At 32.8% G+C, this 19,149-nt stretch overlaps 1 protein-coding gene across 1 annotated transcript in view; it reads right to left on the reverse strand.

The window, feature by feature from the left end:
• Window positions 1-217: 217 nt before the first annotated feature.
• The window catches only part of BUB3 (BUB3 mitotic checkpoint protein), a 38,584-nt gene continuing 19,652 nt past the window's right edge, over window positions 218-19,149 (reverse strand). Inside the window, exon 8 of the mRNA XM_074233423.1 lies at window positions 218-415. Coding sequence (XP_074089524.1) covers window positions 385-415 — 31 coding nt within the window. The 3' untranslated portion in view covers window positions 218-384. The remainder of the gene's footprint in view (window positions 416-19,149) is intronic.

Below are 19,149 nucleotides of genomic sequence, written 5' to 3' on the forward strand. Positions count from 1 at the left end.
CCTTTCCAATTCTTTAAGTCTATAAAATGAAGATAATTCTTGTACTACTTACTACCTACTTCTGATAAAAAGTGCTTTATACACCATAAAGCACCATATATACAAATTGTTCTATTACTAATTCTTCTTCTTTTGTACTCCTGTCATGAAGATGCAAATATTATTCTGAATGTAACATAAGTGAATGAAGTCAAGAAATAGCCAATAAACCAAATGCTAAATATCAGTTTTTATATTACTATATGTAGTGTTCATAACAGACATATATTGTTAAAAAGTTTCAAATTAGGTAAACTCGAAGGTAAGGAACACGAAACCAGGCCTGAGCTACTATCCTTGTGACCATATGTGACTTCTTTTCTTCCTTCTGGGGCCTTGGGCAAATCACTCCAAACCTTTCTGAGACCCAGTCTCCCTATGACAAAGGAAGAAAAACATTGAGTTATTTATAGGGTTAAGATGAAAAAGAATAGACTAAAAGCAATGAAAGACTTGAAATATGATGAGGACTGACAACAGACAAATGCAGCTTAGGCATTTAAAAGTTCCTAAATAAAGAGATTTAAGCTATAACTCATTAGGTTACCTAGTCCCTCACTCACCAATCTAAGTTTCTGTCTTACCTTGCCAGGGCCCATTTCTTATATCCCTCTCTTGCCAACTCCCAGAAATGCAATTCTAGTGCTTGGCACAGTAAACTTAATGGTTTATAAGTCTTTATTTCAAAATGTGTAAGCCATAAACAAAGGAAAATTATGAGGGAGAAGAATCCAAGTTATAAGGTTCCAGTAATCCAGGTTGAAAACTACTCATTTAATTCAATCTAGTTCAATTCAACAGTCACTTATTAAATGTCTAGGAAATACAAAGAGTATAAAGATAAAAATATGACTAAGATTAGAAATCTGCCCTTGTGGACCTTATAATGTAGTGAATGGATATAACATAGATAAATAGTAAGAAATGTACAAAATGCTATTCAAGTAGCATCTCTAAATCTGACTTCAGGAAAAACTCAGCTCAAATATACTCCCTCAAAGTTGACTAGCCATATGATCCCAGCAATTTCTGTCTACTTCAGTAGCTTCATCTGTAAAATGGGACTAAGAATAACAGCCATCTTTCAGGTGGTTTTAAGGATAAATGAGATATTTATTAAGCATTTTACAAACACATAAATTTTTAGCTATTATTATAATGAGAACCTAGACATTAAGAGGTTAAAAGACTTGCCCTGAGTCACACCCCAATATGATCTACTACTTCCTATTCTCAGTTAGCTGAGTTAACACATGTAGTATCCTTAAGTTTCCTAGTTAACTAACTAGTATAACCTGAAGAATAATGACTTTCTTGGTATTACTGTCCAAGCATCAGTTTCATGTCCTGCAGAATTCCATGATAACCAGGAAAATCTACATGATGAAAACTGGGCACTGGTTTAGGTTTCCATGATTCTATTCCACACACTTTGATCCTGATAACACCTACCAATCTCAAAAGGCTTTACTTATAGAACAAGTACAAACAAGGGAGGTGGCCAAGTGGCCTGAATTCAGGAAGATTCATCTTGCCCAGTTCAAAATCCAGCCTCAGACATTTACTAGCTGTATGACTCTGTGTAAATCTCTTAATGCTGATGCCTCAATTTCCTTATCTGTAAAATGAGCCAGAGAAGGACACGATGAACCATTCCAGTATCTTTGCCAAGAAAATCCCAAATGGAGTCATGAAGAGTTGGACATGACTGACTTATCAACAACAATAGGACAAATGACAGACTATATTCCAAAATTATGAATCCAGCTAAATTTCAAAATGCTCATCTAAATTTCAAAATGCTCATTATCATATAATTTTATTTTTGTATCTACATACCTTCCCCCAATTCCTCTAGTTCTTTGGGGGAAGGGGTAATGAAGAGGGAAAGATGAGTTCCTCAGATGTGGAACATAACATTTTTTTTTAACATATTGATCAGTTTTGTTTAATTTGTCTCCCTCGCTAAAAAAAACAATAATAATAATAAAAAAATCTTTGTTATACAGGATAATCCCTGGAAGGGATGATAAGGAATAATTCAAAAATCCATGAGTTAGAAAAAGTTATCAATAAAAATCTATATTTAAAAAGACTCTATAAGGCAAAGAGGAGTTACAATCTGCATTGACAGAGGAAATACCCATACTAATGAAATCAGAGCTCCTTAAAGTACTGGAGTTTTAACAAACACACTCTTAGAGAAAGATTGGGAAGAATGTGCTTTCTGTGTCATTTACCATAAAATATTATCCAGTATTTGATCTGTTATGATCTACTGCCCTGCCTGGTTTCAACTTCACTGAACAAGATGCCCCAGGCCAGATGAAGTACATCATTTCTGATGTCTTCACCATGATGCTACCTCAAGCCTTGACTGACAGCACTCCTTTAGTATCTTCTCCCCTCTGATTAGAAGACAGGAGCAGAGAATCCCAAGCTCCTCCCAATGTCTTCCTTTACAGATGACCATTCTGCTCAGCATCTACTTCCCTTCCTGATTTCATTTTTATTGAACAAGACTATCCTGAGTCATGTGTTAACTCCTTTTATGATGTTATCTCCCCATTTGATTGTAAGCTCCTTGAGAGTAGTCACTGTTTGCTTTTTTTTTTATCAACTGTAAGTACTTAACACAATGCCCAAGACAGAAAAGGCACTTAATAAATGTTTTCCCTGACTAGAATGGATTTTACAGTCTGCAGGTCACAGATCAGACCCACCAAAGTCCGCCAAAGAAGATCCTCCAAATAGGACAGGAATATGGAATTGAAAAAAATGCCCCCTGGGGTGGCTAGGTGGCACAGTGGATAGTGCACCTGGAGTCAGGAGTACCTGAGTTCAAATCCAGCCTCAGACACTTCATAATTACCTAGCTGTGTGGCCTTGTGCAAGCCACTTAACCCCATTTGCCTTGCAAAAACTAAAAAACAAAACAAAAACAAAGAAAAAAATACCCCCTGCTCTGTTTGGAGTCACATTAGATTTAGGGTAATTATGAAGTGTCAGAGGCCGGATATGAACTCAGGTACTCCTGACTCCAGGGCCGGTGCTCTATCCACTGCGCCACCTAGCCACCCCTGGAGTCACATTGGAGAAAATGGAAGGACAAAGCTTCCTTTGGGGTGTGTAACTGCCGAGCTTTGCTCATCCAGTCTCACCACGAAGCTCTACGACTGATTTGCAACTGGAAAATTAGAAAAGAAGAAAAGGGCCATCTTCCTTTTCCTCTCTGCTCTTCTGAAAGACACATTTTGGGTGCTTCAACATCAGACTGAGTACATCTGAGTAAATACAAAATAACTCAAATTCTAATTTGTGGTTGAGTTGTTTTGGTTGTGTCCACTAGAGTGATTGGCCAGCTCATTCTACAGAAGAGGAACTGAGGCAAACAGAACGATAAATGACTTGTCCAGGGTCACACATTAACTAGTAAGACTTGATACCAGGAAGTCTTCCTGGCTTCAAGTCTAGCACTCTATCCACTTTGCCACCCAACTGACCATAAATTCTAATTATAAAGATATTCTCTCCCAAATAATTAAATGTCTTTAAAGGAAACCAGCACCAGAGAAAAGGCTATCATTAACGCTGGAAACCCCTGAGAGTACTGTGTCCAAAGTCCAAAGGGGCATAGAGTCCTAGGACTAGATCTAGGAAGACCCAAATTCAAATTCCTCTAGAATATTTCCTAGTAATACAACCTGGAGCAAGTCACTTAACCTCTGTCTGCTTCAGTTACTTCATCTGTAAAATGGGGATAATAATAGCACCCACCTCCCAGGGTTATTGTGAGGATCAAATGAGATATTTGTAAAGCATTTGCAAACCTTAAAGTCCTATACCACAATCATATTATTATTATTCACAAACATCAGTTTCCATTTCTTTTGTTTCAGAGACATTATCATGTGGTTTAATCCTCAAATTTATAATTAAGAAATTAAAAAAAATCAGTCTTTCACATTAATAAGGAGGAAGAAGAATTTTAAAATTCTTCTGGCAATTTCTGAGATCAAATATTGCAAAAAGAATCCAGACAAATGGAGGTTTTGTACATGTGGCTTGCTATTCAAAAATAAGAGGAAAAGCATAAATTCAATTAATGTATGACATCTGTTACATCAAGATATATTTCTAATGCCCTTAGAGTCATGAGTTTTCAGTAATTTTTCTAGAATTCTCATTTTTAAAAAAAAATGTTTTCACTAAAATATTAAAAGTTAAAATTATGTTCTTTGGATCAATTTACACACTATTATGGAATGCTCTGATTTTGGGAAGAGGATATAACAGTAGTCTGAGTTCTTGAATACTCTATCCAAGAGCCTGGCCTCTGGTAATGTGACTAGCTGGCTTTGGGAAGAAAAAAGACCCAGGGAATGAACAAATTTGGCACCTACAAACTCCTGATTAAAGCCAAGAATACAGAGAAGAGCCTTACGATAAAGTTTTGGTTCCACCACTAAATAGCTGTATGAGTAAAATAGGACCAACCACTGTATCACACTCTCTCTAAAAATCTTTCAAGTTCAGTTTTCATAGTCTATGAAGTGGTATGTTCACGATACCTCTTAAGTTAAAAACGGACTGGAAATGCCTAATATCTAAAAAGTATTGAATGAGATCCTAAAGTACAACGTAGCATTCAAAAAATGTTATTCCTATGTCAGGGTTGCACTTTATCTCACATCTCCCAGATGATTAGTATTGATTGATCAGAATCAGATCTTGAAAACTCAAAAGTAACTAAAGAATACATAACCTGTTACATCTGTATTTTGTTTGTACTTTCTAATATAAAGTCATCAATTCTATCAGATAATAAATAGCAAGTATTTGAGAGGTGATGACAGGTAGCATGATGTAATGGAAAGAACTCTGGACTTGGAATTAAATTAAATTTATATAAAGAGAAAAATCCCAAAGAAATTAAGCTATACCAGAAAAACTATGCAAGTCACAAGCTGAATCTTATGAAAATAAATACCATGACAAACCTCTCTATCAGGATCAAAAAAAGTTTCCAAACCCCAATTAAAGGTTCATTTATTTCCAGTTTTGATACTATTCCAACCTCAGGCACTAAATAAAGTCAAAGACTTGATCCAGGCAACTTCACTATGTTCTACAACTAGAGGTCATAATTAATCAATCTAATTAATTAATCAAAAAGCATTATTTAGTAGTTACTATATACTAGACATTATGTTAGGCTCAGGAATAAAATAATTCTTGCCCTCAGAGTCTTGGTTTAACAAATATGAACAACCAGGTCAATCAGCAAAAATTCATTTCCACTACTGGTAACCTACTAAGATAGATCAGATGAGTCAGTCTCTTTCTAACCAGCATTATAATCTCAACAAAGATTTAAACACACATATAGCCAAGAGGCTGAATACTGCAGGAAACTGAACTGAAGAGAACTGTGTATTCCTTGCTTGTTCTTAAAAATTTGCTTTTTTAAAAATCAACTTTAAAGAAATAAACCTTTTAAAGAATGAAATCCTCTTTAGAGAAAGATAGCTCCCCACCACAAAAACAAAGATTTTGTATAGATAGAAAAGTAGGCTTATAGGTCAATAGTTACTCATGTTTTCTTGGTCAATTTTGTTAAAAAGCAAGTCATGAAGGAATATTTAAGAATATGGGTAATTTGTTTGTTTTTTGCAGTATTGAATTCTATAAATCAAGTTAAAGATTTTTTTTAAAAAGAAAAAGATAGCCCTTCACATTTACTTCTAGTTCTCTACCTCCCCTTAATTAAGTATAAGATGCTTAAAGTTATTATTCACATCTTTGGAAAAATCGTACATTTTAATCATAATTACATGATAAATATTTCATGGTATATATCTTGGTCATATAATTAGGAATAAAAAATGTAATCTCAAGAAGATGTTAAATAATTCAAACCACAGATAATGTGATTAGGGGAATGATTTAAATGTGTTCAAAGGGTATACTAAAGGCTTCAAACCTGATCTCCAAAGCAATATTGTAACTCAGTTGTCTTTCAGAAAGAAAAGAGAAAAAAAAGCAATACCATTAAGCTGAATTGGCCCAAAAGGAATGCTTTGTTGAATCCTAAAGAAAAAAAAATTACTTTCAAAGCAAATTTAAAGGAGAAAAAGGAAGAAAAATAATTTTATTAATTTTAAAAACATAAATCAAAGTCAGTAACCTTTTGCTATAACAAAGGAGAGATTTCACTGGTTATCTTCCTCTTTAGCAACACAACCCCAAACAGAGATAGACACATAATTAGTGCCCAATAAATTAACAATTGATAGATTAACAAACTCCCACTCCTATCCTGCAAAGTAAGCAATAATTATTCACATTTATATACCCTTTAACAATTTACACAACCCTGTGAGATAGCATAGTACAAGCACTATATGCAAATTTACAAGTGAAGAAACTCAGAGGTTAAGTGACTTATCTAAAGTCACATGGTTACTTAGTGCCTACTAATCCCTACAAGTCAACTGAGATGATTAATTTATAGGATTTAGAGGAAAGTACCTTTAAGTCAATAAATATTTCTTAAGCATTTACTACATGCTCTAGGCAGATCCTTGTCCTCAAGGAGCTCACAACCTAATTAAAATCAACAAAGCTAGCCCCTCAATTTATAGTTTAGGCTAAGAGATTAAGTAAATGGCTCACAGATTCAGAATTTAGCAAAAGTGTCAAAATTAAGCCCAGGTCCTATAACTTAAAATTCAAATCTTTCCATTATACCACTCCAACAAAATCAAAACCTAGCTCTTCTGATTCCCTCCAATTGTTCTTTCCACTATATCATGTGGCATCTGCAATATAGTTTATGAAAAGATGGAATAATAATGATTCTATTCTCTAGTCTTCAACCAATAACAGAACCATTGCTGCTACCTCTTTTATAGTTGAAAAAAATAGATTCTGGAAAATATAGCTTCTGGGTTTAAAAAAAAATCACATAACATTTTAAGTTAAAAACCTTTAAAGAGTTAAGAGAAAATAATCTGAACCTTTCATATTTCCACAGCCCAGCAGCACCCAATTTATTCAAAGACTGAAAAAGAAAACAATTACTTAGACAGTGCCACAATAAAATGACATTATAAATAACCCAAATTTATTGAGAGTCAAAGAAGTCATGCTGTCCACAGTTATATGCAATACTTCAGAGAGAACTGTATAATTTTAGGGCTAAGAGACCTTGGAGATCATTTAACTCAACTCCTTTGTTTTATAGTTAAGGAAACTAAAGCTAAGGGGTTAACTGTCCTAAAGGTCTCATAATTAGTCCCAATTCCCCTTTCTTTCCCCAAAAATAAACCAAGTAAAAAAAGATAATGATAATAGAGGTCTATTGTACCCACAATCTTTTAATTAATTTATAGCCCTCTCCTGGAAGTAAACCTTAAAGTAGGTTATAGTTTGGACTATGTAACATACATTCAAATTGAAACATTCAAGCCATATAATCTCATCAGCAACTTGAAAATAATAATTCATTCATATTAATTCATCAATATATACTAGGCCCTTGTGGTAAAAGCACTGTAAGTATACAAGAAGCTATTAAATGGAAGCATGGGAAGCAAACTGACATTTTTTAGGCTATGATTTTTAAAAAAACACGAAATAAAGCAAATTATACTTCTGAAGTATTAACTAAGAATATATATAGTCTCAGATTTTCACAAGTAAAAAGAGCATTAAACCAACATTAATATTTCTGGTGTGAGAAATAAACTATGGTCCAGAAATATCACATGATCTGCTTAAAGCTACACTAGTTAATAAAAACCAAATACTAAACCTAAGTTTTCTGAGCTGAGTCATGTTCCAATTTGGATTTGATTTTTTACTGTAGGGATAAGATCATATTGCTCCAATATTATTTTTTCTTTCTTCAAAATTTGTCAAAGACCTAGAAAACCTATTACACTAGCCAACTATAATCATCTTATTAATATGTATGTATTTAATTGTCCAGTGTAACCAAAATAAAAACAAAAACACTTATTCTGAATGTACACAGTCCTCTAAAATCCCAGGGGCATATTCAGTTCAAGCCAAATTGTGGGCAGAAGTATGTGATAATACCAGGACTAAGAGCAATTTCCTAAGCAATTGGCTGACTGAGTCACTCGAAAATGAGCAGATTTTAATTTTTTAATGTACTGACAGTAAAGTGCGTTATTTTATCATGTACTCAAAAAGCCCAATTACTTCACAGTACACTCAAACTGCATCAGAACCAGAGCTGGTCTCTGTCCACATGCAACAGACTGGTTATAATTGCTGCAGGGTTACAACTAGACTGTTTTATGCCAAATAACACAATAGAACAGCAGTATACATTTAAAAATAGATCATTAAAGAGCAAAACTTTCAATATGCGTTCACAGCTGAATTTTAACTGAAAAGAAGGAAAATGGGGATACCCCATATTGTTTGGAAATTGATAAAAGAAAAAGCTATGTTCTAGTATTATAAAGACTGCATGATTATCAGTAAGCAGTGACCAAGAGAAAAGGTCCACTCTAATGGCATACTATTGTTACATTCAGGGCACAGATGCCACTTGGCTTCTAATACCATAGTGTTATGAGCCTCTTATAAGGGACAACTTGTGATTTTTTTTTTCCTACAAGCAGTCAACAATGATGGATGATTCTATTAGAAAGGCAGCAATGACTCCATGTTTTCTGTAAGGGCCTCAACATTCAGTAAAAGGCAATGACTTAAGAAGCCTTTTTAGATCTCAATTCCTGATGAGAAGTAGTATATAGCCTTTGTTCACTTGGTCCTCCTATAGGTCAGGAGGCCTGCTTCATATGATTTCTTCAGTTTCTAATCCTCTTGCCTTTATCTATATTTCTAGAGAGCTAGTAAAAGAAAGATTAATCTTCTCATAAAAGCAAGGTCTATATTCTACTTGAAAATATTCTAGTTTCAGATACTAACATGGCTACTTTCTGGTTTCAACTAAAACAGCTTTCTATTCAACCAATTTTCCTCAAAAACATCAAAATGTAAAGCTGTTAAATGTCTTAAATAGTAAAAAAATCTTAGAAGTGAACATAAACTAACCAAAAACATAAAAATGTTATTCCAAAATAATATTTAAAGGAACATATTCCACACTTCACCTTTATCAGAATAGTTCTGTGATCGCAGTAAAAGGTTACTCAATGTGCTGATAAAAGAACTAGTCCTGATTAAAAAAGTAAAAGAAGTTTTGGAGATTGTACTTAAGGTAACATTGATAGCCAAGCAAGCTCTAAGCATTTTCTCTTCTAGGAATTTTTTTATTCTGAAATTAGCAGAAGATAAAAACAATGAAATTACAATAGAAAATGAAGGAATCTGAAAAGTCATCTAATACATTCCCTCAAGCCTGAATTACCTCTACAATATCCCTTAAAAAGTAGTTAACCAATTTCAATTGAAAATATTAACAATTAAGAGGTTTTCTTCTTCAGGCATATAGGTGAGATCCAACAAAGATGCTCCAAAGATTTCTCAACTACCTACATCTGATGATGTGCCTGGGCACAAATGATTACCAATGAGATTTATTTCACTTGGCATTAGAGGGCAGGAATAGGACCAGTGTACGCAATTTTAGGTTGGCAGATCTCTTTATTTTAAAAAAAGAGCTTCACAATTTTAGCTGATACAAACTGAAATGGGCAGTCATGTTAAGATGGTCAATTCCTTGTCAATTTAAAAGTTTTCAGATTCAGAGTCCCAACATTTAGAAGTGATCTCAAAGGCTGTCTAGTCCAAGGTGTCCAAACAAGAATCCTTTCAACTTTATACTAGAATTTAAGTTTGTGAGATATTCAGTTTCTTTGTTAAATCATCAATGTGCCTATTGAAACATTAAAAATGCATAGTACAATTCTTATAGCAATGTCCTAAGTTTGTACTCTCTTCCTTTTCATTCTCCTTTAGCCCTAGTTCACAGTCCCTCAGAAGTGTTAGGCTAAGTCATATGCACTAATGGAAACAGATCTACTAGTTGTCCATTCAACAATAGACATACATTTCATAGACCTGATTTTTTTTTTAATCATGGCTTTGATTCTCTCTGTGGACCTCTTCATAACTTCATCAGATTCTATTCCATTTACCATATTCCAATCATCATCTCTATTCAGATGACAGATTTACATAGCCAGTTTCACTCTCTCTACTCTAGTTGTCCCACAATGCCAATTGTCTATTGGATATTTCAAAATGGATGTCCTAGATGCATCTCAACCTCATTGTGTTGAAAACAAAACTCATCTGCTTTCAAATTTCCCTATTTCTACAAAGGACATCATCATTCTTCTGAAATCTTTGCCTACTTACACTCCCTTATTTCAAATTTTGCTCATTTTACATTTCTCTCCCTTACCTAGTCCTTTACATCCAATAGCTTCTTTGAAGCCTCATATCAACTATCTTACTTTCAGAACTTGCTCACCTCCCAGGGCAATAGCCTAGTAACTGGTTCCCCTGCCTCAAATTTATATGATCTTTCATATTCAAATTATTTGAAATGTACAGGTATACAGTATTATATATTGTTCAAAACCTAATTTATATCTTTCATATTCAAATTATTTGAAACGTACAGGTATACAGTATTATATATTGTTCAAAACCTAATTTCTGCAGTTGATGTCCTTATTGTCTTCACAGAATACTACATTTATTTAATTGCATCTGAGTTTTATCTAACCTGTCCTAAAAAATGTTTTTTTTAAAATCAGTACCAGAGTTTTGATGACTACCACTTTATTGTACAGCTTGAGATCTGGAATTCCTAAACTCCTTTGGCTCTTAAGATTTTCCACTCTGCTCATTATTTCCTTTGAGAAATTTTGTCCAGTACTATAAAATTTGCTAATTTTATTATATTAACACAACACAACCGTGACAAATTACATGACTCCATTATTTCTCTTCATTTTTGTAAAGCATTTTACATTTTTATTCAAACAATTTGAGTATTAACTGAGTGTAGGCTCTCAGATAATGACATTTTGTTATTCTGAATGGAATTTCTTCTATCTTTTCTTCCTGGGTTTCATTGCTAATATATAAGAAGGCTGCTTGTTTTTGTAGATTTTATATCCTGTTATTTTTTTAATTTTAGCTGAATTCTATTCAACTAAATCGTACTGAATCTTAGATGAATCTTGTATCTTTGGATCTTTTTCAGTTAACAAAGGATAGTTCAATCATCATTTTTAAAGAAAACAATTTGCTAGAGAAATCTTAACAGACCTTCCCATTTTTCAATAATTTATCCTCCTTCAGATTAACATCATTAAAATTCTTGGGAAAACTAATCTAAATAGGTCTTTCAACCTTTCTGTAATCTCAATTTCCTTCCACTATTCCTCACTTTTGTGTAGTAGTACTGCTCATAACCTTCAACAATTCTCCTCCATTAGATGTTACAAATAGGTTGCTGCCCTTGACTGCCATATCACTCAGCATGACCACATGCTCAAGTGTTTTTTTCATTGTGGCATTTTATTTACATGTGTTGAATTGCCTTAGAACATGCTGACAGTCTATACCAATATCTATCCTTTTATCCATTTTCCATTTTTTTAAAAAGTGCTAAAAACAAGTTACATATTTTAATGGGTTAAGATAGTATCATCTTAATTGTGTACCATCCCTCCCTCCCCCTTCTCATTTTGTCATTGCTTTCTTATCTTTGTTCTAATTAACAAGTTTGGTTATATAGACCACAGATTTGCAATGTGTGGTTTGAGTCCCCAAGATCCCCTCAGCAAGTCCATTCAGTCAACAAATAATTTCATAATAATGCTAAGACATTTTAATTCCTAATATAGTAAATATTGATCCAAATCATCACATAAATAAAAGCTCTAGTTCAAAATGATTTTTAAGAGTATAAAGGGGTACTGAAGTCAAAAAGTTTGAAAAACCACTAATTTATCCAAATGAGTAATAAATGACTTCCAAATGTGTAATTTGTCTATTTAAATATAATCTATTTCATTTTTTATGATTTGATGTTTATGTCATGCACCGCCTAAATCTCCTCTAAAACAATGACACGAGACTTTTTCACTATTTGCCCCTAATCTACCTTATCACTGAATGCACTGAGTACTAAATCATAAGTTGAATTAATTTGAAAAGTTTTATATTGTTCTTCATTAAATGTTTATTCTTCATGTTACTCATTCTGATGAATAAGACAGTGATCTTCATGGAGGTGTTTTAGCATGTGTATTTCAACCAAGATAAGAAATGTTCCTGTCACTTTTGGACAAACTCAGTCATCTGTTCAAATCTGTCATACTCTTTATTTGCCTCTTCAAAAAGAAGCTGTGATCCATCATTTCATTTAGCTGTAACTTCTGTTTTGTCTTCTGGTTTCATTTATAAGGAGATAGCCAAAATCATATGACTCAGCAGGAAGAAAATTCACTGGTCACTTGAAAAGTTTAAAAGGATTTTATTTTTTATTTTGCTTGTAAGATCAGAAAAGTTCTAAAAACCATGATTCCCTGACACCCCTTTTCACCATTCTGCCACCATTATAAGAGAAGCAGAAAGGGATTACTATCCTGGACTAAAGGTGCTCTTTTATCTACTCAGGAATTTTTTTGCATATCCCAATTTCTTACACAATCCTGTACTCTAGGCTTCATCTTATTTTGAACCCCAATCCAAATACTGAAGATAGCACAGCTACAGAAACAGACAGTTGGTTGAGGTAAATTTCCACCAAAGGCCACTCCAAAATGTATCGGAACTTAAGAGCCTCCCCTCAGCATTAAATCAACCAGACTCTACCCCTCAACAGGAAGAAATTGAGGAGTTAAGACTCCACAAGGGAAAAAAGGCAGGAGAAAGGTATTAACAGGCAATAACAACAACTCGCATTTATGTAGGGTTTTTAAGGAGTGTAAAGCACTTTACAAATATTTCCATTTGATTCTCACAACCACCCTGGGAAATAGGTACTATTATTACCCTCATTTTACAGATTAGGAAACTGAAGCAAATAAAAGTCCAGTGACTTGCCAAATCAAGGATTACACAGCTAGTTTTTGAGAGGGGAACTGTACTCAGATCTTTCTTTCTCCAGGCCCAGGACTCTATACATACTGTACCACCCCTAATACAATGAACAAATACTATAGGGTTTATAAAGTCCAGAAGAGGATGATTCCAGAATAATTACAATTAGAAAAAAGAAAGGAAAAAACTTTGAGTAACTGTCAGTTCTAATAAGAGAACAAAAAAAGGGGGAGAGGGGAGAGAGAGAGAGAAGAGGTAAAGTTCAAGTTATTAATGAAAATTATGAGAAGGAAACATGATAGAAAAGAATTCGGAAAAATTTGATAAAGCAGTAGGTACCCTAGAGGACCAAACAAAAAAAAGGAAGAGGGGAATGGAATCCAAAAACTAAAAAAATAAATTATACAAAAATAAATGAGCTATCTATTATGAAAAACAACTGACCTAGAAAACTATACTTAGAATAGATACAGGTCAAGAATAACCAGGCCCCCAAGACTCCAAAAGATGAAACAAATAACCTTGAATATAATTTTTTTTAAATTACAAAAAAAAATGACAAGTATTGGAAACAGAAGGCAAAGTGCAATTCAATGGAATACACAGGCCACTGCTATAGATAAAAGTCCAGGCACAATGACAGTGAATTCACCACAGTTGGGCCCTAATACTAGTTCTAGTAGAAATGGAACTAAAGAGATCAAAAACAGGAAAAACAGCAGGACTGTACCAAATGCATAAAAAGAAGCTCCATGCTGGAACCAACAATTGTGAGGATATTAAAGGACTGATGCATAAATGAAAAAAGGGTTACAAAGAAAACATAACTAACAACCAAACTATATGCTAACATTTTCTCCTACACAAAATCTTTTTTAAGAAATCATCGTTGATGAGGATATTAGTAAGTCAACATGTAGACTTTCACTATTAACATTCAATAACGGATGACACCATTATCATGCACAATTAAACAGAAGTAGAAATTATAAGACTGACTGCGTCTATTTCTTTTTCAGAAAGAATACAAAAACTGCAGAAAACTATAAATAAAAACCTAGAATAAAAGCTACTTTACAGGCTCTCTTATAAGGTATCTCCCATCCATATATCAAAATCATTCACTATTCCTAGGAAGATTTAACACAAGAAATAAGCCCTCTAATAATAAAAAAGTCAAAATGAGGCATAAAACAGAGAGATGATTACTCGCCAAAAATATTCATCACTGTGATGGAAATGAACTGGCATAGAAGAAAAGGGGGCACAAGTGGAAGGATAGGAAAAATATTTTAGCATATTTTTTTATGACATGAAAAACAAATGCTCATAACCACTATAAATGTGAATGGGATAACATGCTCATAAGACTGAGAGTGGCAAAATAGGGGAAAAAACTCCAATAGTTTAATGTATTTAAAAAAACAAAATTAAAGCACAACGATTAATTTAAAGTTAAAATAAGTGGTTGAAATAGGATTTGTTATACCTCAGTTGAATCCAATGAAACAGAAATGATTATGATCTTAGACCTAGACAAGAGAATAATAAACATGGATGCAGCTAGCTTAAAGGTATGTAGCCAACAAAATTACAGACACTTGCATCATTAGTTTTTCAAAGAAAAACTGAATTGTAGATGATATACTCTTAATACTTGAAAATTTCAATATACTTCTTTCTGATTTTAAAAAAGTTAGGGGCAGCTAGGTGGCACAGTGGACAGAGCACCAGCTCTGGAGTCAGGAGTACCTGAGTTCAAATCTGGCCTCAGACCTTAAATAATTACCTAGCTGTGTGGCCTTGGGCAAGCCACTTAACCCCATTTGCCTTGCAAAAACCTAAAAAAAGAAAAAAATTTAAAATTTTTTTTAACAGAATGATAAAAAAAAATCTGTACAGATTAGAAAAATTATACAGATCTTTGGAAAGTCCTAATTAGTAATGTCAAGCACAAATATAACATCATATAGTATCTTTATAAAATTGATCACATATAAAGTGCATAAAGATGAAAATATTAATATACTTTCAACATAATGAAATTAAAATTGTAATTAATCAAAGAATTATGATGCAAAAAGGAAACTAAATAAGCTTAAAGAATGACTAGATAAAAGAATAAATTACAGAAATATTTTTTAAAAAGCAGGACAATAAAAAAAAAACACCAAAATTTTGGGGATGCAGCAAACAGTAGATTTATGGGGTAAAAAAAAAAGTCTGAATACTTACATTAAAAAATTAACCTAAAAAAATTAAGAATACATCTAGGAAAAAAAGCAGAAAATGATGACTTCGAATGAGCAAAGAAGAAACCCTAAAAATTAGGGTGGAAAAAATAAAAAGAGAGAAAAAAGGTAAGAAAGAGGATCAAAAACAAAAATGTTAAAAGCTGATAAATGAAACCAATGGCAATTTTTATTACTAAAACATATAAACTATTAGAAATGTGGTATTTCCACCCATTCCCAAGGGGGGAAAAAAAACAAATTTACCAAACTATTAAAATGATAAAGAATTCTCAACAAATGGAGAAAAAAATTCTAAAAAATCATCAGAAACTTTTACTGAATTACACACTAAAAAAATTAGAAACACATAAAATGTATAAATATTTACCAACACACACACATATACATACACACACACTCCAAATTAATGAAACTGAAAAATCTAAATATCAGGAAAAAAATGAGGTGAACCAAAAAATAGGTCCTGGTCTATTAAACTTATAAATTCTAACAAATATTTAGAGAAATAATTGGTATTTAGTATCATATAGCCCCTAAGTTACACAAGCTGCAAAAACAAAGCATATTACTAAAATTCTCCTAATTCAGGAGAAATGAAGCAGTGAAAAAATATCAAATAAAATATAAGCAAGGAGACTACAGCAATAAAGTTTTTATATTTTAGTGTGACTAGCTTGGATTCAAACAAAGAATGGAAGGATATGTCAACAGATGAAAGACTAACTCAGATTAATAGCAAAAATAATAAAATCATAATTTGTTACAAAAAAGGTGATGAACCAAGAATAATTAATAAAATAATTTTTTTTCTCTAATAGGATCAAAAGTTTTCTATCTGAACTAAAGAATACCATTTTGTAAGATAGCATAGAACATTTTCCCAATAAGATTAAAGACAAAGTGAGAATGTCCAACACAGAATCATTTGATATATGCTGCTAGAAATATACATTGTTCAACATACAGAACCAAAAAGGAAAGAAAAGTATCTGTGTTCAATTATTTTAAAATCAACCAAAAATTGAAACAATAACTAATATTTACATAGTTCCTTAAAGTCTTAATTTATATATATATATATATATATATGTGTGTGTGTGAGTGTGTGTGTGTGTATATCTAGCTAAATATATGTATATAAAAGAACATCTATATATCATTTGCACCTCAAAACAACCCTGTGAGATGACTACAAACATTATTTTCCTCATTTTATAGATGAATAAAATGAAGCACTGAAAGATTAAGTAACATGTCCATGGTCAATCAACTAATAAATATTAGAAGTGTTATTAAAAGTCAAGTCCTCCTTAATAGTTTTAATCTAGTGGAATAAATTTTTTCCCCACAAAAAAAAAATCATTGGCATTTGAGTATTGCTAACAAAGCCAAAAAAAAAAAGAAAATTTCATTCAAAGTAATAATAAAATGCAAAAATATCTAAGAGTGAGTCTATCTATGCCCTTAAAACAAACAGAACTATAAAACTATGAAAGGATGACAAATAAATGGAATATGTTAATAGCAATGGCTATTGTATCAAAAATTATTACCTAAATTAATCGACAGATTTAGTGCTATACAAAATTACTTTGAATTTACTATATATATAGAACTAGACAAAATCAATATTCATTTGAAGGGGAAAAAAATCAAAAATCCCCAAAGGAATAATATTTAAAAGTTTAAAAAAATTCCAGATATAAAACCATTTTAAAAAACAGTAACCAACTCAGAAACTTTTTGAAAACAATTACAAAACACTTCTCATACAAATTAAATCAGATTTAAATAACTGGGTAAATATCAACTGCTCATGGATAGGTAGAGCTAATATAATAAAAATAGTAATACTACAAAAATTAAACTACTTGCTTAGTGCCCTACCAATCAAAATTCCAAAAAAATTACTTTAATGAGTTAGAAAAAATTGTAAGTAAATTCATATGGAGAAATAAGTCAAACATTTCCAGGGATTTAATGAAAGAAAGTGCAAAAGAAGGTGGCTTAGCCCTACCAGATCTAAAATTATATTATAAAGCATCAGCCATCAAAACTATCTGGTATTGGCTAAGAAATAGTGGTGGATCAGTGGAATAGACTAGGTGCACTAGCAAGAAATGATTATAGTAATCTGCTGTTTGATAAACCCAGACTCCAGCTATTGGGATAAAAACTGTTGGGAAAATTGGAAATTAGTATGGCAGAAACTTAGATTAGACTAACACCTCACACCCTATACCAAGATAAGAGCAAAATGGATACAGGATTTAGACATAAAAAAACAATACTATAAGCAAACCTAGAAGATCAAGGAATAGTTTACACCTGTCAGATCTATGGAAAGGGAAGCAGTTTAAAACCAAGGAAGAGATGGAGAACATCATTAAAAACAAACTAGACAATTTTGATTACATTATATTAAAAAGCTTTTGCACAGACAAAACCAAGATCAAAAGAAATGTAGTAAATTGGAGAACAATTTTTACAACTAGTGTTTCTGACAAAGGACTAGTTTCTAAAACATACAGAAAAGTCAAATTTTCAAAAAAACAAGCCATTCCCCAATTAACAAATGGTCAAAGGATATACAAAGATAATTTATAGATAAGGAGATCAAAGCAATCCATAGTAATATGAAAAATTGCTCTAAATCATTACTTATTAGAGAAATGCAAATTAAAGCATTCTGAGGTTACCACCTTACACCTCTCAGACTGGCCAATATCACTAGAAAGGACAATGACCAATGTTGGAAGGGATGCGGGAAATCTGGGACACTAATACATTGTTGGTGGAGCTGTGAACTCATCCACCCTACTGGAGAGCAATTTGGAATCCAAAGGGCAACAAAAATATGCATACCCTTTGATCCAGCAATACCACTACTGGGTCTATACTCTGAAGAGATCATGAAAAAGAGTAAAAACATCACTTGTACAAAATATTCATAGAAACCCTGTTTGTGGTGTCAAAGAATTGGAAATTAAGTGAATGTCCTTCAACTGGGGAATGGCTTAACAAACTGTGATATATGTATGTATGTATGTGACAGAACACTATTGTTCTATTAGAAACTAGAAGGGATGGGAATTCAGGGAAGCCTGGAAGAATGTGCATGAACTGATGCTGAGTGAGATGAGCAGAACCAGAAAAACACTATATACTCTAACAGCAACATGGGGGTGATGAACAACCTTAATGGAGTTGCTCATTCCATCAGCACAACTATCAGGCACAATTTAGGGGTTTCTGTGATGGAGAATACCATCTGTATCCAGAGAAAGAATTGTGGAGTTTGAACAAAGACCAAAGACTTTTTACCTTTAATTTAAAAAAAAAAACCATTATGTTATGTTATTTTTGCTATCTCTTATACTTTATCTTTCTTCCTTAAGATCAGTGTATACCATGGAATCAATGTAAAGACTAACAGACTGCCTTCTTGGGGCAGTGGGGGGGGGGGGGGGAGGAAGCAAGATTAGGGGAAAAATTCTAAAATTCAAAATAAATAAATTTTTTCTAAAAAAAAAGCTCATTTAAATCAATTTTTTACAAAAACTAGAGAAAAAAATCAATGCAAATAGCATAAGAAACTAAATAAGGGGGAAAAAATTCAGAAAATTCTGAGCAAAGAAAGCAGAATCAGGGGCAGCTAGCTAGGTGGCGCAGTGGATAAAGCCCTGGAGTCAAGAGTATCTGGGTTCAAATCTGGTCTCAGACACTTAATAATTACCTAGCCGTGTGGCCTTGGGCAAGCCACTTAACCCTATTGCCTTGCAAAAAACCT

This window comes from Macrotis lagotis, chromosome 4 (genome assembly GCF_037893015.1).
Source record: "Macrotis lagotis isolate mMagLag1 chromosome 4, bilby.v1.9.chrom.fasta, whole genome shotgun sequence".
NCBI classification, from domain to species: Eukaryota; Metazoa; Chordata; class Mammalia; order Peramelemorphia; family Peramelidae; genus Macrotis; species Macrotis lagotis.